Source organism: Cupressus sempervirens, chromosome 1 (genome assembly GCF_028749045.1).
Source record: "Cupressus sempervirens isolate cs-2001-9-10 chromosome 1, ASM2874904v1, whole genome shotgun sequence".
In the NCBI taxonomy this organism is placed as follows: Eukaryota; Viridiplantae; Streptophyta; class Pinopsida; order Cupressales; family Cupressaceae; genus Cupressus; species Cupressus sempervirens.
In genome coordinates, this window is record NC_143118.1 from 673,817,418 (window position 1) to 673,843,544 (window position 26,127).

Genomic DNA, 26,127 nt, shown 5'->3' on the forward strand with positions numbered 1-26,127 from the left:
TGTCAAGTTTCATTTTTCAAAGAGAGACTCGTAAATGATTCAATTGAAGTCAACACTTTCTTATAATGTACACAAAGGGTAGGCCCATTTTCATAGTTGCATGAATTGCAGTCCTCTTAACTATTACAATTTATCGATCACTGAAGATTCCATCACAACATGGTTTACTCCCTCTGAATCATTATGATTGAGATCACTAAAGGTTGACAAAACCATATCCTCTATTTGCTCCCTCTCTTTAGCTAATGAAATATCAAATGTTCAGCTCCCTCTTAATCTCAATCTCCCTTTTTTTTTCTACAAGAACTTTCTTAGAGGAACTTAAGATCAAGGAAAATAGCTCTTATAACAATATCTTTATGAGAGAGAGAGAGAGAGAGACTACAATAATATTCAAGGATAATAATTAGTTCTACATAATAAGACCATTCCAATAAAAATATAGATAAAATATATTTTGAACGTACATATATTTAAATTTCTATAAAAATCTAAGGTCATAAAAATTAATAATCAACATATATTTTTGGTTATCTCATATAATATAATTGTAAATCATTATTATAAATTCATATATATATGTGTATGTGTATGTACATACATATATGTATGTATGTATGTATGTATGTATACACATATATATGTGTATATGTGTATGTACATACATATATATATGTATGTATGTATGTATGTATGTATGTATACACATATATATGTGTGTGTATATATATATATACATACATATATATGTATATATATATATATAATATATACATACATATATATGTCTATGCATGTATATATACATATATGTGTGTGTGTGTATGTATATATATAGATATATATATGTATGTATATATATATGTATAGATGTGTGTGTGTGTGTGTGTGTGTGTGTGTGTGTGTGTACATATATATATATGTATGTATGTATATATATATATGCTTATGTGTATATATATATATATAACATTTAATAATAATAGCATATTTATTGGTGCAGGAGCACCTAGTCATAAAGAAATTGTAGATGATCCCAATAAATATTTTAATTATATAATGTAATTCCATATTTTTTATGTGATATTTCATGTAATGGAATCAATGGTAATTTCTAAAGGCAATAAATGTAAAGTTGTCAAAAAAAGTGCAAAAAGGGTTAAGAGAATGTAAAAAGTTGGTTGGGAAGTTATAAACCACCAATGAGTCTATAAAAACTTATGTATGGTTGAACCAGATCATAATGGAAGGAAATATTTACATTTGAAACAAATTTCGAGTGATTCTAAATTTTTTTTTTTTATTGATTTTTCAGTTTTGTGTTGGTTTCAGGTCTTGTACGACTATGTACAAACTGAAAACCACATATAATCTATAGATTTGGTTATTAGGATTGATAAATTTCTTTTTGGTTTTAGTTTGGAGTGATTGTGTGGAGAAATGAATAAGTTATGAGCATTTTAGTAAAAGTGTTTGTTTATAGATTTGGGATACCCTGACAGCAGTCATGTTGAATCACTTGGTACTAACACATATCAAATATTTGCGAACTCTAAATGGATATATTGGGAAGATATGTGAATCTAGTTTTATTTCCATTTGGTTTGAGTCATTTTAGTTGAGATTTGTGAAAGTTATACATTTTTTATTGAAAATTGGTTTTTAATATCTTCAATGGAGTTGCAGGCATAGATTTGCATGCATGTAATGATTTATGGATTGGAAGATTCAATGGCTTATCTATTTGGAAACTAGACTGAATAATACTTAATATGAAATTGGTTTGGAATCATTTGGTTTTGTATTGTGAAAGATATTGGATGCCCTAGGAAGGGTTACCATTTTTGCTTCTAGTTTATGATAGCGAAAATGTGTCTCGGTACAAAGACCATAAGTTTTAATTGGTGTATTGGATTGTATTGAGATTTTGATATGTTTTAATAGGCCTAGCTTTTAAAAATTCCTCCAAAGAGTTTGGCAAGGACTTGTCAGGAAGAAAAATTATGAATAATATGCTCTCGAATAGAAGTCACAGCATGTGAATGGTGAAGTATTGATTAATTTGAGTTGAAATACATTTAGTTTGACCTCATGAGATGCCTCTAATTATGGAATTTATTTAAAGGATGTTGAAGGGATCATCATGTATCCCATTAATTGATTTATTTATAGGATTATCTACATCATTTATATTAATAACAATAATAAAAAAATAAATACAAACTTTTCAATTAATAAACACTTACCTTAACCTTACATACCTCTCCTATTTGTTTCCCTATAATTTCGGCTTTCATCTTTATGACTTCATTTCCCACCTTTTTTGGAGTCAAGGTATGACTATAATATGAATCCTACATAGAACATCCTTAATAAGGAAGATGACTTATACTTCATTTTCCCCCATTTTACTTTGCATTTTATTTCCTCCTTTTTCATTTGCTTGCCTTCTAAATTATGGTGGGTTCCATGTCACTATTACTCTGCAACTATTTCTTATTTGTTTTATGATGATTGTGTTTTGTTTTATTTGATGTCTTATATTTCTATCCTCTATCCACATTCTTTGGTGCCACATTTGTATTTTGATATTAACTACTATCGAATACACTTTCCCTCATTGCTATGTTATAGTCCATGTTGGATGGTAGATGTCTTCATATATTTTTATGTTACCTGATTGGTGGATTTCTATTTCAATTATCCTTCCATGTATATTAGATCGATCCCCATTCCTTTGAACAACGACAAGAAGGACATAATCTAATTTCAGCCCGATTAACCGATGTGATGAGATGCATATATATTTGACATGTCAGATTTATAAAATTCTGAAGTTTATTTCCTATTGCCTTTAAGTGAATCCTACAGAGACCAGAGAAATCTTTTGCATTTCTCTTTTTCTTGCTGGAAAACTTCCTTAACGAAGCATATACTAGCTCTCAAACCATGTTTAAGATTTCATAACATCCTCTATTAAGGATTTCATTGTCTGTAAGACATTCAATCTAGAAGAGCAAAGCATTAATTAATTGCTATGATTTTCTTCTTACATCTTGTCCATAGTGATGGGACTGGGGGAATAATTAATGTAGATGGTCCAGTAGCTTGGTGTGAAAATACCTTGAGCAGGTATGATGCCCCACGTCATAGACCAATCAAATTGACTTTCTTTGACTTTTTCATAGACCGATGAGATATCCTCCCCTTATTAAATCTTTTACCATCCTCATTAATTTATTTTTCAACGATCACTAAATTTATTGGTAGTATTCTTCTGGTCTATCCTCTCTGATTCATATCTAATATTTTATATCTATTCTTTAATATGTTCAATCTTTTATTATTCACTTATACCTTTGCAGTTGGGCTTTGATACCATGTTAAGTAACATGAATCATGTTGACAATATGTAATTTATATTGTCATTTTTATTGATATGTTCCAAATGCATATTTAGATCTCATATAAGTATGAGAGAAGGAGACATGTCTCCAAGATTTAAACATCATTACTTAGTATATTAATAATATAAATAATCATATGTATAATATATGCATTATATATATATATATATATATATATATATATATATATATATATATATATATATATATATATATATATATATATATATATATATATATATATATATATATAATGATAATTTACCATCAATAATGGAACTCATGATTATATCAAACTAGTTGTAACTACAAACTTAACACTTTCATTGTAGGATTCTTCCCACTCTCTCTCTCTTCATCTCGACAGCACTGGTCCTCATGGATGATTATTTGGGAAGATCATTTCTTGATAATTGTTTTCTTTTAAGATAACAAGAGACGTAAAGCGTCGTAGTTCCTGCCATATGTGTCATGATCATAGTATTGTAGAGTGTGGCAATAAAGGGTTGAGATGGAGGAATAAACTTTTTAATTTGAAGGAATGCAAAATGTATTAGAACAACATTCTTTATATCCTTTGATCTTTTAGAGGTTGAACTATCTTTAAATTGTATTAAAAATAAATTTCATTGTACATAGAACTTAAGAACTAAAGACAGTGGAAAAACATATACAAATATATTTTGCATTAATGTTTTTAGTTGAATGCAAGTAGATAAGTTATAGCTCTTACCAAGTGTAAAATTACTTCCTTGTGTCATTAGAATTTTAACATCAATGCTCTTACAAAAAAAGTTACAACAAGCTCTAAAATTGGTTAAGAGGACTAGATAATAAATGATATTGTATGGCATGCTCAACATAATACAAGGTTTACTTTTCATATTGTAATGAATTTGGTGTTAGGAGTGCTTTTGTAGAATAACTAAACAACAAAAATATTTTATTTTTTATTATAAAACAAGAAAAATGGGTCATACTTTCGGTCTACTTTGAACTTTATCACAATCAATTGTGGTTCCTTAACATAAGCTACTAACTCTATACATATAGAAAGAGAAGAAATTTAGAGCATTATAAATGTCTAATGACATGATTTTATTAAAAAAATGGGTAAATCTAAACTCTACCGTAAAAAACTCAAAAGTGTATAATAATTTTAGAACAAAATGGAATTCTTTAACTTCAAGAGTTTTGAGATTGGAAAGCATCTTCATAAGCCCTCAAGAAATGTTGTTCAATTTCACTAAAAAAATCATGCATACATTACAAGGCAACACATTTTTTGCATTATTGGTTTTTCCATGAGAAGTCTTGAGATAATAAATAAAGTTTCTACAATATTAGTTGAATGCAATTATAAAGTTGTCATAAATGCCTTGTAATGTGTCGTGAACAAATAGATCATTGAGATCTTGTGCAAGGTTAAACAATACCAACCAAAACTCTAACAAAAGCATAAGCATGTTATAACTAAATTCTACATATAGAAAAGATATCCATAATTTAAATTGCTTATTCTTTGTGTCTTGGAGTCTGTCGTACAATAAATTTTATTTTATTTTTAGCATGTTTGCAATGTAAGAAATTAGAAACTAATTGTTTATCCTAAAAGAAAGAATTATATGATTAAAAAACTAGAGAAAATGAAAATTACGAAACAAAAATAATTTGTTTACAAATATTTAACATCAAATAATTCTTTATTTTTAAAAAAACTACAATTAGTTGTCATCTTTATACACTATTTTTATTTGTTAAAAAAAAATTTAATCATCAACTTGACACCCAAAAATGATATAAGATATTTTAAATTTTAAATACATAAACAATAAACATAATTGTATGTACAATAACTACCATTTTAAAATTCTTTGTAATATTATTTAGTTTCTAATTTTTAAAATTGTTTGTTACATTATTAGTCCCTGCCTTATAATGTTTTTGTTTTACTCCCCCTATTAATTTTTTTAAGCAAACATTCATTATATTTCCAAAGCTTTAGATTGTATATTTTTTAATTCATTTATCAAAAAATAAATCTATTTTTCTGATTAGTGAATGACTATTTTCTTGGCCATAAATCATATTTTTCCTAACTAGAAAATTGAAGAAAAAATCTAAAAGATAAAATTGCAATTAATGCTTTGTCAGACTTTATTACCGATTGTCAGAAACAAATAAATACGTTATGTCCAGCCGCAAATGTATCCTTCTTTATATTGTTTTAAAGAGCCAAGGGACAATGGATAGATTAAGTTGTCTTTTCACTATCGTCAATAAATGGAGTGGGTCAAAGAAAATTGTTTGTTTGTGGTAAATACTTTTTTAAATGTTGCCCATATTCTACAATTAAAACTTAAAGTTTCTAAATGCAAAAGACACTGACAATACTTTTTCGGTGGGGCTATTGAATGTGTATGTATTTATATTATGTACGATTAAGTTACTTCCCTCACCAACAATAATTCATTTTCCTGTGATAATGTTTTTCACGCCCAATCAAACAAATTTATATTTTTGGCTTAAAAGTTTGATCAAATTAGGAAGTCTAAGAGCAATTATATCTATTGCTCAATTATAATACCTAACTTTTAAGCTAAATATGACTCCTTTGAAAGACTATAAAGCTTCTTGAGGTGAAGTTTTCTTTGTTTTAAAAAAAAAAAAATTAATAATAAAAATAATAATTTACCGTTGTTTATTTAATACAATTTAAAAATAATAATTTATCATTTAAATTATATTTTTTAATGTAATTAGAAAGAATATAATTGTTGTTTTCAAAATAATATTTTTTTTTTTAAAGAATTTATTTTCATTTTCATTATTATTATTGTTTTTGTATAGTTAAGTAATATAAGTTTTTCTATCATTTACAATTTAAAAATACAAAATAATATTAAATTGTAATAAATATATTTAATTTCAATATCGTTGATTATGATCACTTTAATACAAAAATTTTAATTTTCTTAATGAATTTCATAACACGACATTTTTTTGTTTGGAAAAATAATAATTTCAATGTGATTTAAATTTTTGATGTGAATTTGCATGTAAAACATTGAATGCAGCTATATGCATAATTCAAACAATTATAATACACTAAAAAATAGTGTCATCATCATACTTAGGAGGTAGAAGGATGATATTTTGAAGGAGATGAACGGATGTTTGATCTTGATCATTAATCTTATGAGAGTACTCTCGACATGGAGCTACTTCTAAGGACAACAGGGAAAGCAAGGAGAAGAAGGAATTAGTGGAAGCATGAAAAGAAAGCATAGTGTTGCATAAGATTGAGCATCTTTGCCTTCAGTAGCACAGAAAAGGTTACTAACCAAGTGAAAGTTAGCTTGAGTTTCTTTCAGAGGTAACCCTTGAGGATAGGAATAGGTAGTGTGGAAAGCATTAGGTAGTATTTCATAGGAACTGGAAGTTTTATGAGAGGTATGAATGTTGGAAGAAGTGGAAGATGTCATAGAGCCACTACTAGACATAGGTTCATCAACATAATCTTGCTCAAGAGAAGTATCCTCGCTGCATGAGTCATTAGAGGTCCCAAGATCAACAATCTCATAATCAATGAGATCTTGCACTTTATGTTTCAGCTCCATACAATCAAAAGTGACATGGTCATTGGATCAATGATAAGCACAAAAATCATCAAAGAAAAGATTTTGATAGGAGCATTTGTAAGATAGCATCACAAGAATCTCACAAAGGAATAAAGTTTCTCTCAAAAGTATGTCTACGATCTCTGATTGGATAGCATACATTCATGTCTTCATCAAATATAGGCTTCTCATAATCTAAAGAGAGGTACTCAAATCCAATAGAAATATATTCCTGTATCACTTGTAACAACTATGACAAACTCATATTATGTCATTGTTATCTTGAAATCTTTCACTACTAGGCTTCCACATAAACATTCCAAGATGATTTCTATATCCCCAAAAGGCAGGGACTCAAGCTCTGAAAGAGCTCTTGTTTACTTTTTATTACTTTTAATTCTTTTAAAAGATAATGCTTTAAGGACAAAATAAATCAAAATGTTATGAGTTAGTACATTCTATTATTATTAATTTGACTAATGGTAAAGTAAAGTGTGGTGTGACATATCTTTTATAATAATTATATTAATTGCACAATAAATACAAAAAGTTAGAATTTTAAATTTACATTGATTTTTAGTTTTAAAAAATTAATTTCTCTATTACCATTTAGTATGACCCAATAAGATTTCAATTAAATATTATTATTGCTTTTCAAAAAATAAAATAAAAATGTTCAAACTTTATAAAGAATTTAAATTGTGAAATTTTTGAAATGATAAAGTAAATGTAGCGTAACATCATCTTTTATGACATTTTCAATCATATTAATTGCACAATTAATGATAAAAGTTAGAGCTTTAAACTTTTCTTGCTTTTTTGGTTTCAAAAATTAATTTTCTCCCTTACTATTATTAGTGAGAACCAATAAGATTTCAGTTAAATGACTTTTTTTCATTTCAAAAAATAATAAAAATGTTCAAACTTTATAAAAAACTTAAAACCTAAAAAAAAATACTTGAATTTTATTGGTTAAACTAATATATTGTATAATTTTTAATTGCTTCTAATGAATGCAATAGTAATAAAATAAGAATTGATGTGCTACTGCTCATACATTTGCCATCATCTTGCCCGTTCTGGCCGATGGTATCATAAGAAGGTTAAATCTTAAATCTGCATATTGTTCTTTATATATGTAGAGCAACTTACCCATCTCACAGATATACAAATCATACCCCAGTATGGTTTGAAGCTCATGACAGAGGAAGCATAAATGCAATTGATCTTAAAGCATTTCACATGCACAGTCCTTCGACATTCACAAATATACATCTCTGATGAAAATACAAATGGAAGTACGATGATGGCAATATAGAATTAATGAAATAAATATGATGAGATTCCGTATGATTACAAGACATGACCTGGTTCGACTGATACGATATGTTGAATATAATGGAATTCGGCGTAGGAGGATTCCACCACTATCGTTCACTACAATTAGCTTTGCTAGATCTAAACACACTAGTTCCCCTTACGGGCTTGGCAAGCTTAACAAATTTCTAATACAATATAGTCGTACTGGTTACGACCTGTGTAGCACTTAGCATGAAGAAAGAGAGTTTTATGGTACGCAATAACATATGCGAAGGCACCGGAGAAGAAATAGAGGTAATATATAAAAACATCTTCCAAGGGGCGAGCCAACAAAAATAAGAAGTCACCCGCACATGTTTAGTTATGAATAAAGATTGAGACGGCGAGAGATATTGCACAATCTCCAATACAATCTGAATAATGATTAATATAAAGCTCGATGCCTAAAAGTGTCATGGCAATATAGGTAGCCGCCCAACAAATTAAATAAATACATAGTGAGCAAGGTCAAGATCGAATGCATAAAAAGAAATTAAGGTGGCAACATCCCCAAACCCATCATGTCTTAGTATATTAATGTTCTTATATATTCATGCTTGCATACATTAGAAAGCCTATGCTCTCAACATTGAACTTGCATACATTATCTGTTGTGGATCTGCGGAAAGAAAAGAAAAAATCATTTTAAAACATTAGAAACGACCCGTTTTTAAAGAGGGTGATCGAACCCTTTTTTTTCCAAAGCATTTGCAAACCATTATGGCTGACATGCTAATGTGAATTATTACTTGGTGTTAGCTTCTTACTTGATGCTTTCCAATGCAGTCCCTTCATCATGCTAAATATTATACATATTTATAGCTAGAAACGTCATCTTGTGTTAATTAACCACCTGAAATTTTCCATTCATTCAGGATTTCATTGTCAAAAATGTGGAACCGTAGGATCCATGCAATTTTGCACGAATATGAAAGATAAAATATTACAAATAGATAACAGCATAAACTTTTTGATGTATCCAAGGAAAGGGGAAAAGATAAGAATATACTAAGGAATGTATCTAAAACTATTTTGTGCAAAAACTAATGACACTCGGTGTGCTAGATTGCGAAGAAGTAAGAATAATCCCTATCGAAGTTCAAATTTCTGCATGAAACTAAAATATATATACATGAGTCATCCTGCAGTACTCACAGTTTACATAAATTTGAGCCGGTGCACCATACTACCTAACACCCATGAAAATTATCGGTGTGTATATTCTTACGATAGAACCAGGCAGAAGCTGCTGAAATGAATTACTCACCACAATGGTACATGTGAGCTTGAATCAAGCTTCTTCAAAGAATGTCTTTCTCCATTCCCACTTTCTACAACAAGAAATATTATGTTCTCCAAGCCCATCAGAAGTAAATGCCAATCAGCATAACAATGTTGCAAGGCTTTAACTTCTCTGCATCCTTGTTTTCATGACTTTACGTTTCTTCTGAGCTTGCCGTTTCACTGCTAACTTTCTCTTCTTTTGTGCATGCCGGATTGGATTAACAATTGCAGAAACTTTTTCTGTTTGCTTTCTCTTATTGTGGGTCGCCTTGACTTTCTGCCTTACTAAATTGTAGGCTTGTGCAAAACCCTCAACCCCCATAATATCTTTCATGTGGTTCAGAACTTCCTCCGCCAATAGCTTCACGTCCCCTGCATTAATGACAACAGCCCGTGAAATAACTGAAGAATTCATATCTTCAAAAACTAGAAATTTGTTAATAATACTTTTTTTCCTTCAAACCAAGGTAAAAGAAAGCCATGCCATTTTCCTCACCAGAAATCACACTCCCTGCATAACCTTCTATGATCTTATACAATGGCAGTAGTATTGCTGCTCCATAGCGTTGGATTCCTTCATGGCCCTGATGAGTGGAAATTGCTTTGTACCACTTGAAGACAGCCTTAGTCTGCAAACAGGGCAGTGTAAGTGCTCAACATGCCATACAGTCATGAGTTGATGATGAATGCTTAACTAAGACTAGAATACCAATAAATATTACCTGTAAATCTTTTCCTTGACATGCAACTTTTCCCATCTTCTTAAAGATGGGTTCATATAATGACGATTCAAGATCTTGAAATTCATTTTTGTCCTCAAATTCAGAAACATTCTTGTTCTGTCTAGTTACCAAACAGGCACAAACCTTTCTACATGATTTTGAACCAAGCAATGCCAGTGCCTCCATTAAAAGTGACTGATTGTGTGCATCAAGGGTAAAAAAGAAATGCTTCATATCTACTTCTGAACTGCTTTTCACAAAGGAATACAAGGCACGGCTGACATATACAAGATTCTCAACAACCATACTCATATCCCCCATGTAGTTATCAAGAAGATCCATGTCAAGTTGATGACAGAAAGATGCAACTAGTAGTAGGAGTCTGCTTGGTTGTAAGAGCATTGCAGATTTCCCATTTGCCTGGTTCCTTGTAACTACTTCAGATCCACAAGAAGAGAAATAAATAGCTATAAGACGGCCAGAAATATTTTGCAACCACACATGTGGGTGAACTAGAAGCGAACAAATCAAGTCCCACATTTCCTGAACAGAGTTGGAAAATTAGCTGTGATTAAAACCAAAACCAAATTTATTCTCTATAAAAGACACATTGCAGTGCTCACAGAAATTACAGTGCTACAATCATTTGTTTCCACCTTAAAGAGAACAATTATGATAGGATTGCAAAAAACTTATTCATATTAAAACTAAGATATCATGGAAAAGGACAAAGATTGTGAAAATGTAAGTGTTCTCTTCAATCTATTTTCGAGGAAATATAACAAAAATATAATTGGTAGCACTCTGTTCAAAAAATATAGCACATTAATGTCCAAAACTATAGCACATTCATCTTATTTAACACAGGTGGGAGAAAAGAATGCCCAGGCAACCTTAGATCGAATACTTTGCATCCTGATATTTTACCTATGATTCCCTCCAAAAAAAACCTAACTGCCATGACCATAAGAGTCTACATACGAAGACATCTACAACTATTTTATTTGATATGACAGTTGGACAAAGATTTCAACCAGGTAGCAAATGAGAGCATTGAAAAGTTGTCATTATTGTCAAGAGGACGAGATCAAGAAAATCATTCTTATTGATGTCAAACATTATATCATCACCGGTCTAAGAGATACTATTAAAAAAATAACAGATGTTCAATGAAAGACATGATATTCTAACTGATGAATACCAGTCTGTATATCAAAGACATCGGGTAACATCAATTATAATAATGAAGAATGACAACACTGTTAATGGATTAGCTTATACCAACCAGAACTTAATACGGATGTTCAATGAAAGAAATGATATTCTAACTGATGAATACCAGTCTGTTTATCAAAGACATCAGGTAACATCAATTATAATAATGAAGAATGACAACACTGTTAATGGATTAGCTTATACCAACCAGAACTTAATACAATTAGAAAACACCAATGTCGTTGAGTTAATTAACAAAAAACAAAATGATACGGTCCATAAAAGACAAAGTATTTACTTATTTAAAGAGACCTGCAGCGATCAGGCAATGAGAAGTATGGAGAGAACAGATTACAAGGAATTAGGCAGCAATTGAGAGTATGGAGGGAAGCAATTAGTTATAAACTTTATTGACATCAATTCACTTAGTCCACTGCAGTGGTTAATATGTTAAACGATTAACATTTGCAAATACTAAAAAGGCAGCAATATGTATGTAGAGGTGTGATTTGTAAATTTAGAGTTGAGATTATGAAAAGCATTGTCTATAAGGTAATCACTTCTCTTGGAAGATGCATGTCTTCTAAAAAGGAAATGCTTATGTTGGAAGATATAGATGGAGATGGCAAATTGGGGTGATAAGGTGAGCTGTAGAGCAAAAAAATAGTGATAAATAAATCATATACACAAGACTATTGATGAGCAAATCATGAAGATAGGATGCAGGTTTATGAGAAGATTACAAGATCGTTTGCACATACATAAAAAGATTATAAGAAGATTATTTGCAGACTTATTAGAAGATTATTTGCAAACTAATAAGGAGATAGTGATCAGGTTTACATTCAGACTTTTGCCAAGAATTGAAATCAGATATGCAGATTAGTGATCAAAATTATAGCAAAATTTAGAAGAGAACTGACTGAGAACTTGGTGCTTGTTGTGACTTTGTCATCACTCCCCACCCATTCATCATGGGAGCCCCTTTGCGTGTGCTGTGTTTCAATGGATAACAGAGCAGAGTTGACATTGATAATCTACTGTGGATCTCAAATCACAGGTGGAATTACCTATACGCTTGGGAAGGAATCATCAACGCACATAAAAAATCCATGATAATGAGAAAAGCCCACTCTTCTCAACCCTTGGAGCGCACTTTGGCATGTGTCAGGGGAGACCCCCAATATCATATTCCATGACCCCCTTGGAAACGTGCCCTCCGGGAAAAGTGGGGCGCGGTTATGCCTAGGTTGTGGAATTCATCAGCCATGGACAACTCCACGACATTCTAAAAAACATGCTATTCCATTCTTGTGGAGCGCAAATCAAAAAGCATCAAGGAATTCCTCAAAAGGGAAAAAATCTGCAACACCCTCAAACGCCGCTTTCCTTAATATCTGGAGCAGAATTTTCACCATGTTGTAGAAAGCCTCTCGTGGATGAAAATACAGGAGACTATTAAAAGCCCGCCCTCCTTTGTTTACAAAGTGAATTTTTCACTCTCCTTTGAAAATATTCCATGGATGAAATTCACAACCCAATCGAAAAATCTCCCAAAAAAAGAAATTTGGGGGAAAATGGAAAAATAGGAAATTTGAAAATTCTCGAAGGTTCCAAAATTGGAACATTTGAAAAAAATCTCCGACAGTGGAAAATTTTGAAAATCCAAAATGTAAGCCGAAAAATGAAAATTGTGAAATCCAAACGGGCAAAAAACTTGAAAATTTGAATCCTGTGAAAACTCGAAAAAAAAATCTGAAAAAAGTTTTAAATCAATCAAAAAGCAAAAAAAAATTGAGTATTTGGGCAAAAAATTCTTGAAAGATGATAAGTCGGATTTAAAACAATCCAATCTGGAAAGAAAAAAACAGCATTTTTGAAAACACGTGATCCAGAAGATTTTTTTTTTGGATTTACATAGAAATTAAATATTAATTTTATTAATATTTCATTGATTTTTTTTGAAAAGGGTAATCCAAAAAATTAAAATCGGGAAAATTGAAAATAAATTGTTCAAGGAATTGATTAAATATTGATTTTAATTAGTATTTAATTAATTAGTTCCCCCAAAAAAATCAAAATTGGATGAATCATGGCATAACTTCATTATGAAGTCAAGCACCAAATCGGCAACTTTTTTTAAAACACGGGAGAAAAACAATGATAAGTGGCACAAAAATGGGAATCTTGGTGACTGAGTAAAGTAGTTGTCTAATTTTAGCCCACAATTTTAATAGCATCTTTTTATGGAGGAGGTCTATATAAGAAACCACTTCATTCTTTCTCCACACAAAAATCTGAAGAGAGAATTAAGAAGAGCAGGAGTGAAATTCAGAAGGCCTATCTAAAAGACTCTGAGGAAGTTTCTCTAAGAAAACTTAAAATTACTTGGAATCCTTGAGAGAGGGAGAAGAAATTTTCTGGGAATTTGTGAAAGAGGATTGTGGACTTCATCATAAAGGAATTTTTGGTAGTTGGAAAAATTCAAAAAAGGTTTGTGTTTCTTGAAAAGGGTGTAAGTAAACTGGGAACGAAAAATATAACCGTTCCACATAACCCATAATAACTCATCAAGTATATCCCATGGGGATCTTTACATGTTGCGCATCCATCTAGGTGCTCCTAGGTACAACATTACATAATAATAATAAAATACAATATAAACAATATTATGCAATGTATGCAAGACCCATTATCTCAACAAAAGGCGTAGAAAGTGAATTCCAAGGAGACATCTTGAAATCTTGGTGACTTAACAAAAAAAAAAATGGAGGACTTGTCTCTACTTTTTTTGGCTTTTTGCATGTTCGTGTGTGGATGTTTGAACACAAGGAACTTTGTGCACATCTGAAATCTTGTTCATTTTGCCTTGGTGGCCTCAATATGAACGAGTTAAACCGGAGGATGTTTGAATAGAAGGACCATCAGCCCTACACACTTGGCCACCAAGATCATGAGAAGTGGAATTGTTGTTGCAGCTGATTTCCCTCCCTTATTTCAACATCCCAAACTGATTGTAGAATGTGATAAACATTATAGTACCAGAGACAAAACAATCAAGGACTCAAAAGGAAACATTCTTGCAGATTTTTTTCCAGCATCCATATCTAAGGCATTTGGGATTTGTTCCCCCAAAAGATGGTGACACAAGAGCAAGGTCAGTATATAATGCTGGAACTCTATTTTGTGAGGAAATCATTAATAAGAAATGGTTGAAAAAGAATAGGTTACGTCATTCTAAGACTCCCAAGGAGCTGGTATGGCTTGATTTGCAACGAGAGAATAGTGACATGATCATGATGCTTAGTCGCATTTTTGGAGTGCCTCATTCCTATTATTTTGAAACTTTGATGTGGTACTTCATTAGGCAAGTGGCAAGACAAGGGCACAAGATACATTTGGTTGGCCTCATAAGTGATCACCTGAATGCACAATTGATGAATTTGGAGCAAACAAGAAACTTTTATATGAGCTCCTACGTCATCTATATGCTAGCATGAAGGATGAAGTATGATGGACAAAGATGCAAAAGATCGATTAGGAGCGGAACCCAACACCTAAAAGTTCATGAATGCTACCCACAATTGCATTTTTATTCTAGGGATGATTATGTAAGAGTTAATGATGTTTTTGCCATGCGCATTGTCAAGACCCTACAAAAGAGGCTACATATGAGATTGTCAGTTGGGGCAATGAAGTTAGTGGAGGATTATTGAACTTGGTTCATTCAATTTCCCACCTTTTCATACATCCAAGTTCAAGGATTTTCTATGGAGCCATACAAGCTTCCAAGGTACCCGACGGATAAGATGGTCTTGTTGGAGCTTACTCGACAACTCAAAATTTATAACAAGATTCAAAAAGGGAAGGGGAAGTTGGGATTGCATTTCCCAAATTCTGTGGGAGAAGGGAAAACTAAGATATGCCCATGCTTGAAGGCAGCAGAGAGATCATCGGATTAACTTTAGTGCTTTCATCTTCCACTTTTTCCAAAATGGTCTAAATTTTGATCCCTACAACAAGATCAAATCAATATCGGGATCAAAGTATCAGCATAAAGTTCACCTTGAGGAAGATTGCCACTAAGTATGATTAGAATATGCAACATACTCCAAGTATCTGAACAGGTGGAGGAAGATCTGAATGTAGTACAAAAGGATTCAATTCAGAAATGGCAATTCATCCATATGGATGGCAAAAGAAAGAGGTCATAAATCTGAATGTTCTTTCAAAGCCAGTCTTTGATTTTACAAAGTGGCGGTTTGAATGTAAACTCGCTAAACTAGTTGTGCCAACAAATGGATTTACATATAGATTAATTGGCCACCGACCACTCAAGGATGAATGACCAGGGAAAATATCCGAAGGGAGTGTTCAAGAAAAGGACACTCCATCAGAAGATGTAGAACATAGGAAAGGGAATCAAGTAGCTCAAGAAAAGATCTAGGAGCCTCAATAGAAGAAGCAGAAATTTGAAAATGTTCCTTCTGTGTCGAGTCGCACTCCCAGTGTTTAAGAGATAGATACCTTTGAGAGACAGGAAGTAGAGACAAGCATAAATATTTGAGCGAGAAGAAAATTTGGCAAGGCTAGTACAAGACGGATGGAGTATAAATGCCTATGAAAAATTTGCACAAGAAAGAAATCAAGATATGGCTATAGAGGAAAGTCTTGCTGCAATCTTAAGAGCAAGAAATGGAGGTCGGGTCTAGTCCAGAAGTAGAAGATGTTCCTCTAGCAGCAACACAGATTCCAACTGTAGAGGTTGTATCTCCTAAAGTGGCCGTGGATAGTCCAAGAGGTGAAGAGGATGTCAACATTCAAGCAATCCGAAGGAAAGAACAATTGGTGATCCCGCGAGTCTAGAGTATACCCATTCTAGAATGGTTAAAGCAACGAATTCAAAAGAGTCAAGAAAGGGAGGTTGATCCGATAGTTGAATTGCAAGAAATTTTTGACCGAGCCAACCAATCTGAAGAACAAGGGAAAGCAAAAAGGTTCACTTAGGTTGTCAGAGGAGAATCGGGGTCCAGGATTTTGCAGATTGCAACTCCTACAAACGATAAACTAAGGACCAAATTACTCCAGATGAGTACCATGTCACAAAAATCAATCTTGGTTGTGCCTCCCATGAGAAAATCATAGCAAAATTTGATTATTCCACTCAAGCTTTGAAAGAAAGGATGAAGAAGCTCAAAGAAAGATACTGGAAACAAAAAATAAAAATAGAGGCTTCATGTCAATTCATAAACAACTTTCCTCGTCCAGTGAGAGAGGAAGGTCCATCCTCTCCCTCTAGCGAGTGATTCAGCTAAAGCAATAGACGATATTGACATGATAAAGAAGACAACTCAAGGTGCAAAGGTTTGGGTCAAAAGAATTCAGGAAGAAACCCTCATGCACGGAAAAGAATTGGTGCAAGTGCATAATCAGGCATTAGTTGTACTCTCCAGGATCCAATGCATGGAGGAATCATGGGAAGAGGGGCATATTTACCAAGATGAAATGATTTCCAATGTTTAGAATCTAATGGAGACTCCAAAGCAAGCATTGATTGATGGTGGAGTTATTGGCGAAGGGGATGTCTATGACTTCCTTCAATGGTATAGCACAATGATCACAGCCAAGGAAATGTGTGAGAGCTTCACCCAGGAATCCACTAGATGGAAAAAGATTGTTGATAACTTCAAGAAAGAGGTGTCCAATACAGTTGCATCCTTGTTGTCATAGAGGTTGGTAGAGGATAAAATGGGAACAGACAATTTGAAAGTCAAGTTGGAGTTCTTTCAACTGAATGTTTCTGAAAGAGATGATTTTGAGAGAACTTCTCCATCTTCTCGAATACCATGCACACCATTCAGGACTTGTTACTAGATCGGGAGGAAAGTTTAGGAAAGGTAGAAAAAGTAGTTGCAATTCTGGAATTCAAGACAGAATCACAGCCAAGCATTAGCACAAATGAATTAGAGATAATGTTGGATCGCTTCCATGCCTTCAGGAGGCAAAATCAAGGATAGATGCATTTATTGCATAATGGGTGTGTTCTTAGTGGTCATTTTTGCACCCCATTCACTTCCCAAATGAGCATGTGTAGTGGGCATTTATTACCCACTATAGCAATGGATTTCTTATTGTATTAATGTAGATTCTTTTTCTTTGCCCTAACCCTAATTAGGGCTAATGTGGCACGATCTGGGCCATTGATTCTTGTGATCATCTGGGCCACCTGTTATAATCGAGAACCTAAAGGCCTCACTTCTCATTTTTTAAGGGAGGATTTTCTGAGATCATTACTATGAGCTACTGAGATAATAGAGTTTTCATTGAAGCTTGGTGAATATTTGATGTGCCTTATTGCTTACTTGTTCTCTTAGTTCCCTCATTTAGATAAAGTTTAGTTAAAGTGTTGTGATTGCAATGGAGAAGATGATGGTCTTTTGATGAATTCCTTTGGTTCATAGTTTTGACATTTTAGTGCTTCTAAATCATTGTGCAAAGTTAGCTTGAACACCTTTCATGCATAGGTTTAACTTCTATCACTCATATATATTGTTCTTAATGATGGTGTAGGTGGTGGTATGAAAATATTTCACATAACCCTTGAATATTGCTTTAATTCACGTGTAGTTGTAGTATAACTTGGCAAAGCAAAGCTCGAAAAATTAAGGAATTTGTCCACCACAGTACCATCTCTTGTCGTCACTGCCCTTAGGATTAGAATAGAACTCCTAAACCCTATCCCCTTTCATTTCCGCATATTTTGTGAAAATCCAAACCAATACTTCATTGCAAAACCTTTTGATAGCTCCACACTGTTGTGAGGTTTTCACACATCGCCCCAAATCTTGGGGACCCCCCTTTTTTAATCACCTCAGCAAATTTTTGGATTGCCCAAAATTTTTGAGTTTTGAAAATGTCACGCCTTGGCACCTTCAAGACAGATATGGGGAGGCTTAGCTTATTTTCACCCGGTTTTCTTAACTTGATTTTCCAGAGCTATCAATTTTATCCTTAGGCCAAATAATTTTCTAAGTTAATTTCAACTTGGCATGATAAAGTTGTGAATTTTGTCCTTAGACGTTTTCTTTTGAAAATTTGGTTTTAACTCTGTAAATTTGGATAATTCTCAAAAGAGAAATTTTAATTAGACTTAAGTTTTTGGAAAATCTCAAATTTTTCTTTGGTGAAAATTTTTAATTTTGTTGAAATGAGGAAAATTGCAAAAAATCGATTTTTTGGTTCTAAATGCAATTTTAATTTTATCTATTTTATTTTTAGCTTGGCAAAATCGATTTGGTAGAAAATTGCAAAAAATTGGCTTTAATTGGATTAATTGTCTTGAAAAATTTTAAGTTTTTAATGAATTTAGTAATTTAATATAATGGCTTTTGGTTAGCCAAAATCCAAATTTAATGACGTATTAATTACTAAACCCTCATTAAATGAAAATATTTAACACCCTCAAGGCCATTTAATTTCGTTTTGCAATTGGAGCTAATTGGTAAATTTAAAAGTGCAATTTTCTTTTGGCAAAAAATTTTTTTTTGAGCTAAGTATTTAATTGTGGGCCTTAACTTGAATTTTTTTTTTTTTTTGTTTTCTCCTAGACCATGTAGGCCAGCTTTATGGAGAAAGAAAATTGGCTATAAAGGGAGTCTCCTCCCCATCTCATTTTCACAAATCATTTCTTCCTCTCCTTGTGGGCGAATTTTGTGGAGGAGCAGATTTTTTTCCAAACTTGGGCAAATTTTGTGCAAGCGAATTTAGTGGAAGGCAGTTTTTTGCATGCTTGGGCAATTTTTTTGCTTGCATTTCTCCATTTTCAGACCTTGGGGATTTTTCCTGTGGGCAGATTCTTGCATATTTTGGTGGTTTTCTCCTCCATTTGTGGGCTGCGATTTGTGCCCTAGGTAGCATTTTGGGCAGATTTCAGACTTCATGCATGGGCGAATTTGAGACAAAGGCAAAATTTTCCATTCTTGGCATGTTATTGAGGCAGATCTGATTCTAATTTTTGGGCAATTCATGGTGAGGGTCTGATTTTTTCCTATTTAGACTGCATTTTTATACCAAATTTTGGCAATTTTGTTGGGAGAAGAGATACATATGAAAGTTTGATTTTTGCATAGAAGGCAAGTGTTGGATAGTTTTAGGAGTGTAAATTTCTATTTGCAAAGGGATTTGAACTACTTGAAATTCATATCCTAAGTTCCGAACAATCGCTATAAGTTTATCGGTTAAGGTGAATTTTCATCATCGAGAGTTGCAAGGAGTGCTTACATTGACATCCATCTTTCGTTCTAGTCTAAGGATTGCTCCGCTTGGTTCTTCTTGCCTTTTGGTCCACCACTCTACCATCCCGTAATAGGGCGACGAGCATGGAGGATGATAGTGCAAGTAAGAATCCCAAGCGGGCAAACACTAAGAAAGACAAAGAAGATATGATGCCCAATACTTCCTTCTTCTCGAAAATGAAGAGAATAACTGACACCAATATCTGTACAGTGGACATGATACGGATGAGGGACAGACTGAAGGAAGGACAATCCCCCTTGGCAAAAAGGATTTACAAGAGTGGAATTGTACACGCAGCGGCCTTTCCTCCCACATTGCCTTGTCCAGAATTGATTATGGAATGTGCATCCAGATTTGATCTAAATAGTAATTCCATCATTTTTGATGAAGGGAAGAGAGTGTTGGCCAGCATCGGCGAACAAGCAATTGAAGAAACATTTAACATTCCCCAGTACAAGGGCATGACAATTGTAATGATGGATCAAGCAACTAAGTCATTTCAAGATAACCAAGGGGCCTATTACACTCATCTAAAGCAGAATTGGATACGCGAGGGAAGGAAAGGAGTTAACAGATAATCGAAGCTTACAATGGCACTTGATTTTGAGGATATTAGAGAAGAGGATGTCAATGAAACAGATTTTGGATCGAGATTGGATGAGTTGGGAAAGGTTGCTATCAAGAGAAAGCATTTGGGCTCCCTTTCCTCTCTCAATGCTTTTATTGGATGTGAGAAAGAAAATGAGAAGGATCACGAAAAGATACTACAAGCAGCAAGTGGTGTGGCGAAGTCAGAGGAACTCAAGGCGAAGCACACACCTTGTCCTCCTATGGAAGAAGTTAACAAAAGGCTAGCTAAGTTCATTGCCTTAGCTAAAAAAATGAAAGAAAAGGGAAGATTTATATTAAATCATTTGATGTAAGCCCAAGTGGCAATTTCCCTTTCTTCTAGAATAGGACAAGTGTCTATTTCTAATTGGCCACCATTTTGGTGCCTTCTCATTGGTTCCCACTTTTTGCACTTTTTTCATTGGTCCATTGATGAGGTGGCAGCTTCTCATTGGCCAATGGAGTGGCAACCCTAATCAGGGTTTTGAGGATCCAATCTGGATCGTTGATCTTGTTTTGATCTCCACCGTCCGTTGTATTTTTGGCCCCTATAAAAGGCCATTTGCTCTCATTTGTAAAGTGGTTGGAGAAATTGTTGTGAAGATAATACCAAAATGCTCCCTTTTTCATTGTTGCAATTGGCATGTTGATCAAGAACATTGGGTGTTATTGCATGTTTTCTACTTCCACTTAGTTAGATTTCATTTCAAGTTGTTTAAGTTGTTCAAGTGAAAGTAAAGTAGGTGGATAGTGGTGTGGTAGGATTGGTAAATGTTTGATAGGGATCAATACTAGACCACTAGCATCCTAGCGGCTGGTTGGGAAGCCTGGTGTGGTAAACTAGTCTATTATTCCTTTGAACCATTGCACCTATGGAAGTGAGGCCGCTGGTCAGCTCTCATTAGGTTCAATCCCTGTCCATTTGCTAACCTTCCATTCATAGGTAGGAGTAGAATAGTGAGTAGTTGGGTAGTCGAAGCTTAGAGAAGCAAATTAGAGGAGTAAGTTAAGTATTAGAACACATCCATTCACCTTCCACAACCATCGCTTTCCCATCAACATCATCACTGGCAGACACATCCTCCATCACCACCACCATCAACATTATCTGCCTCCGCACATTTCACAAACCGAGTCGTCATCTCCATCATTCCACCAAAGTCTAAGTCATCTTCGAATGAATACGTAAGGCCGCCTATGTGATTACCAACAAATCACATCGATAAAACTGAGTGAGTATCCAACGGTGTAAGGAACATTGGAGCTATTGCTTATGTCTTCATGAATAATAACTTTTCAAGAGAGGAGTTGCATGTTTGATATCCCATATTGAATATTCAAATCCTAATATGTTATGTAAGTGATACAAAACTCGCATTAACACACACCCAATATGACTTGAAATGAATCTAAGTAAAAATTCGTAAGGCCCCTTGTGATCATCAGCAAATCACATCAACCACCGCGCTTATCCACAGTCAAGACCTAACATTGAGGAACCCTTGGAGTCATCCTATGATATTCTTGCAATCTTAGCATACATTAGACTTTGTTCAAGAGAGGATAAGATATTTTTGTATTTTGTTCTACTATTTGGTGGGTCATAAAACACACATCAACAATGCTCACATAGTGAATGAGGGGTCAGTGCCGACAAAACTTGAAGTAATTAAATAAGTTTTGGAAGGTGAAATAAATATTGTTTTTTTGATTCACCTGCCCCCACAACTCCCCTCCCAGCAGCCCTACCTTCTCCCTACCTCCCGACCCCACTACCCCATTGTAACTGTTTGCTCATCAAACAGAAGGCTTCTCATGTCTTAGAAAGAATTACTAATGACAGTAAAATACGTACAAAGTGTAAGATAATGATTTCAGGTTGTTGTGCACCCTAGTTCACAATAAGGCTTTTTGAATGTCAAGATTAAAAAAGGATAGTTACCCAAATTCTTTTTTAGTAAGTTTTTATGGTCGTTATATTGGACGAAATCATAGTTGGAATACCCAAAAGGCACTTGTACATAAAATAGCCAAGCGAGGCACTTGCCTAGCTTGCAGCCAAGTAAAACATTAAGATTGCAGTGAATTTTTCTTCCATCAAAGTATTTGCAAAATCACGCTAAACAATCATGAGTTACCCACTCTAGAAAAATGTACAAAAGGTAGAGGCAACAATAAGTTTAATCACACTAAAAAATCATGAGTTAACCCACGCTAGAAAAATGTAGAAAAGGGAAGCGGGACTTCACCCACTCACACAGCATGACCCCCGACACTCCTTTGATTCCAAATTACTTACAATCATATGAACTTAAATTAAAATGATTCATACAGAAATTGTACATGTAAGATGAGGACACCCATTTGTTTATAGCAGATGAGAATGATGATTTTAATAGACAAGCTACAAAGGGTGTACATACAATAGAAGTGGGATGCATTAAATTAAATAACATCATTGCAAAGAATGTTTAACATGAGGCAAATAAACTAGGATCCTTTAGTTTCCAGGTTGAGCCGCATGTAATTGCAAAGACTGTCAATGACAATTATCATAAATGCATAATACACTTTGTATTTGTCAGTTGGCTATTGTATTCACAAAATATTCAATTTTGTACTCTTTTTGTATTCAAATATAATAGAAAGCACTTATCCAACATTTTATATACTGATTTGATACATCTCATAACTATTAATATTTTAAGGAATTTAAATTTTGTTTTTTGTTTTTTGTTTTCTCAAGTTTTTAATAGAGTTCAAGTCCAATTTCGGTATGTGGAGGTTTTTTAAGTCCAAGTTTGTAGACTATGATCTACACTACTAGTACATAGCATTTAAGACACCCTACGAAAGGTGTTAATTATTATTACAAATGAAAAAGGACAACAGGGACTACTCATGAAAAATATACTGCTTTGAAGCAACATTAAGAGCATTATACCATTCCAACCATTTAAGAATCCTTGAAAATCATTGATAAAAATGATCACTGGTTCACACAGATTGGTCAAAAGCAGGCATCCATCCTATTAGGTAAATCAAAAATCAAAGATATATTTACGATCGCATAAACTAAAGAATGCCAAGGTGTCTTTGCCTTGTAAAACACTTAAAAACAAATTAAATCCATACCTCAAAGTCTTTGTGTAAAGAAATTTCGGGAGATTGATGTAACAACTTTTCCAACATGATGAGGGAATAATATGCCTCTTGCCAAAAAGATAGCATTTCATTATCAGCATCCTCTGGTTTTTCATTGCTAGCTGCAGCAACTGCACACTTCAAGATCTCAATTGCTCTAGATCTCACATCTTCAATATGTGCTTGAAAACTTTTCTTCATCACTTCTATCAAGAGACCTAAAACCTGCACAAAGATATATAAAAAAGTTGTGTATCAAATAAGAAGGAAGAAGAAAAAAAGAGAGCCTGGATCCTAAAATGAAAGCATTTTCCTCTACTCGAGTACAATTTGTGTCTACATCATCATGCCTAAAAAACCTAACATCAACAATATAGAACAAAATTGGTCAGAAACTAATATTTCTGCAATGATGTCAGCCAATATGAAAGCAAGAAAAACAATGATCCCAAGCATGAAAAAGCAAAATTATCAGAAAGTAACATGTCTGTAATGTTGTTAGCCAACACAAAAGCAAGGGAAAAAAATGATCTGGTGTTACAACTTACAGTAATCGATAACATTAACATGAAAACTTAATTACATTCTAATGGCATACTTTTAAGGAATTCCATCAAATGAGTCCAATAATCATGATCAGTGCCTCAGCCATTTTGCATACTCCAATGATTGTAGTTACAAATATGGTATGCAATAATAAGCAATCTTTACTTAAATGACTGAGTCATGTTTTGCAGAACTTGCCTACAAAATATTAAATGAAGTTCAAAAAACAAAACGTTTCTGGGTATCATAAAATAAATGTTAATATTTCATTCAATAAATATAATTTCATTAGCAGCTTATCTGAAGGGATTGGGAATTGCAAAGAGAAGTAGTGATAATGTTGTTGATTGTCATTTGACAAAGCAAGGAGGAGAAAAAGGAATGATATCTAATTTTGCATGATTGTCCAGCATGAACCATGGTCATCTGATAATTATAATTAAAGTGATAAATGCTCGCTAATGTTCGTGGATAACATTAACAAGACTTTATCAGTTTGAGAAGAAAGACTGTCCAACAAGAACTGTGGTCATGTAGCAATTGAAGTGATGAATGCTCACCAATGTTCGTGGATAACATTAACAAGACTTTATCAGATCTACATGCTTGGTGCAGTGAAAAATAGAAACAAACAACAATTTTGTGAAAGGTGAGTGCATTCACAATATAAAGAAAAATGGTGGGAAGGGTGGCGGGGTGGATTATACATTTTTGCAAAATTTAGTTCTTTCAAACGTATCTTCATTTCTATTAAAACATGATATCTCCACAATCTGGCATAGTGAATAAGAGCATTTCTGGAAGATTGTGTAAAAAAAATTCTATCCATGCATTTTGAATAAAATTCCATGATCCATCTTTAGGATGAGTAAAACAGCAGGTGAAAAATTGTAGAACAAGGTCCTAGTTAAGAGGAAAAGAGAATAGGGATGTAGTTGAGGTGAGAGGAGGAACAAAAAGTTAACAAGTCATTTAAGAAATTTTAATATTAAATGTAGCAATTAATGTTGAAACAAATATAATTTAATTGATTTAATATTAAGTTTAATTAATGTACTTGTTTTGTTCCTCCTTTCATATCAACTCTCATTCTGCGGGCTCTCTCTTCAACTCCTCTATAAAGCACCTTGTTTTGCAATCTTAAACTTATTATGAACCTCATCTTGATGATGGATCATGAAGTGTGAAGATATGTCGATACAAAACTGACACAGTTTTCTTCCGAAAGTATTTGTATTCGTCTTCGGCTTCTGAGTTTAGGCAACCTTTTTAATGGATCCTACCAAAGGCACTTTGTACTTCATCAGGCCTGATAGCCAACTCAGAATTATCAGTCTGTAAGCTCTTACATTCTAATAATAGCCACTTGGTTCTCCTGGATTTTGGCCTTAATGGTAGCTGGGAACTATTTGTAGTTGGATTCAAATTTCACATATTTTTTCTAGTTGAGGGCCTTGTAAATCCCTAGTGTTGCTGATCCAAAGCTACTAAGCTAATTCTCAAAAATGATGCTTTCTTGATCGTATTGATGATAAATCTATGTTTTGGCCACAAAAAAAAAATTCATGTCATTTAAATGAAACATCACAAAACTAAATGTTGGCACTGTCTTACAAATTGAGGAATAAAATGTACCTGAGCAGCAGGGCACCACAGCTGTTTCTTCTCACCCTTATACCACAAGAGACCAAATGTCAGCATCCGTTGCAGTGGTCGCTGACTCACATGACCAATCAGTTCTTTCAAGACATATCCTACCATAGCCCGTATACCCTTGTCATTATCATTTACCAGACGTGCCACTAATGGGAGGAAAAATGTTTCTGCTTGTTCATCAACCACATTACTTGGAAACTTCTGAATGATCACATGTAACATTTCCAGCACAGTTTCTCGGCCACATGTATGCTCATAGCTGCAAAAGAT

General features: G+C 33.4%; 1 protein-coding gene across 2 annotated transcripts in view; it reads right to left on the minus strand.

Moving 5' to 3' along the window:
- Positions 1–9,222: 9,222 nt before the first annotated feature.
- The window catches only part of LOC149579670 (ARM repeat superfamily protein), a 160,611-nt gene continuing 143,706 nt past the window's right edge, over positions 9,223–26,127 (minus strand). For both annotated transcript variants that reach the window (XM_089786504.1, XM_089786494.1), the window contains exons 27-31: positions 25,837–26,116; positions 23,647–23,880; positions 10,393–10,935; positions 10,167–10,299; positions 9,223–10,042 (exon numbers count right to left, since the gene is read on the minus strand). In XM_089786504.1, coding sequence (XP_089642630.1) covers positions 9,792–10,042; positions 10,167–10,299; positions 10,393–10,935; positions 23,647–23,880; positions 25,837–26,116 — 1,441 coding nt within the window. In that variant the 3' untranslated portion in view covers positions 9,223–9,791. The remainder of the gene's footprint in view (positions 10,043–10,166; positions 10,300–10,392; positions 10,936–23,646; positions 23,881–25,836; positions 26,117–26,127) is intronic.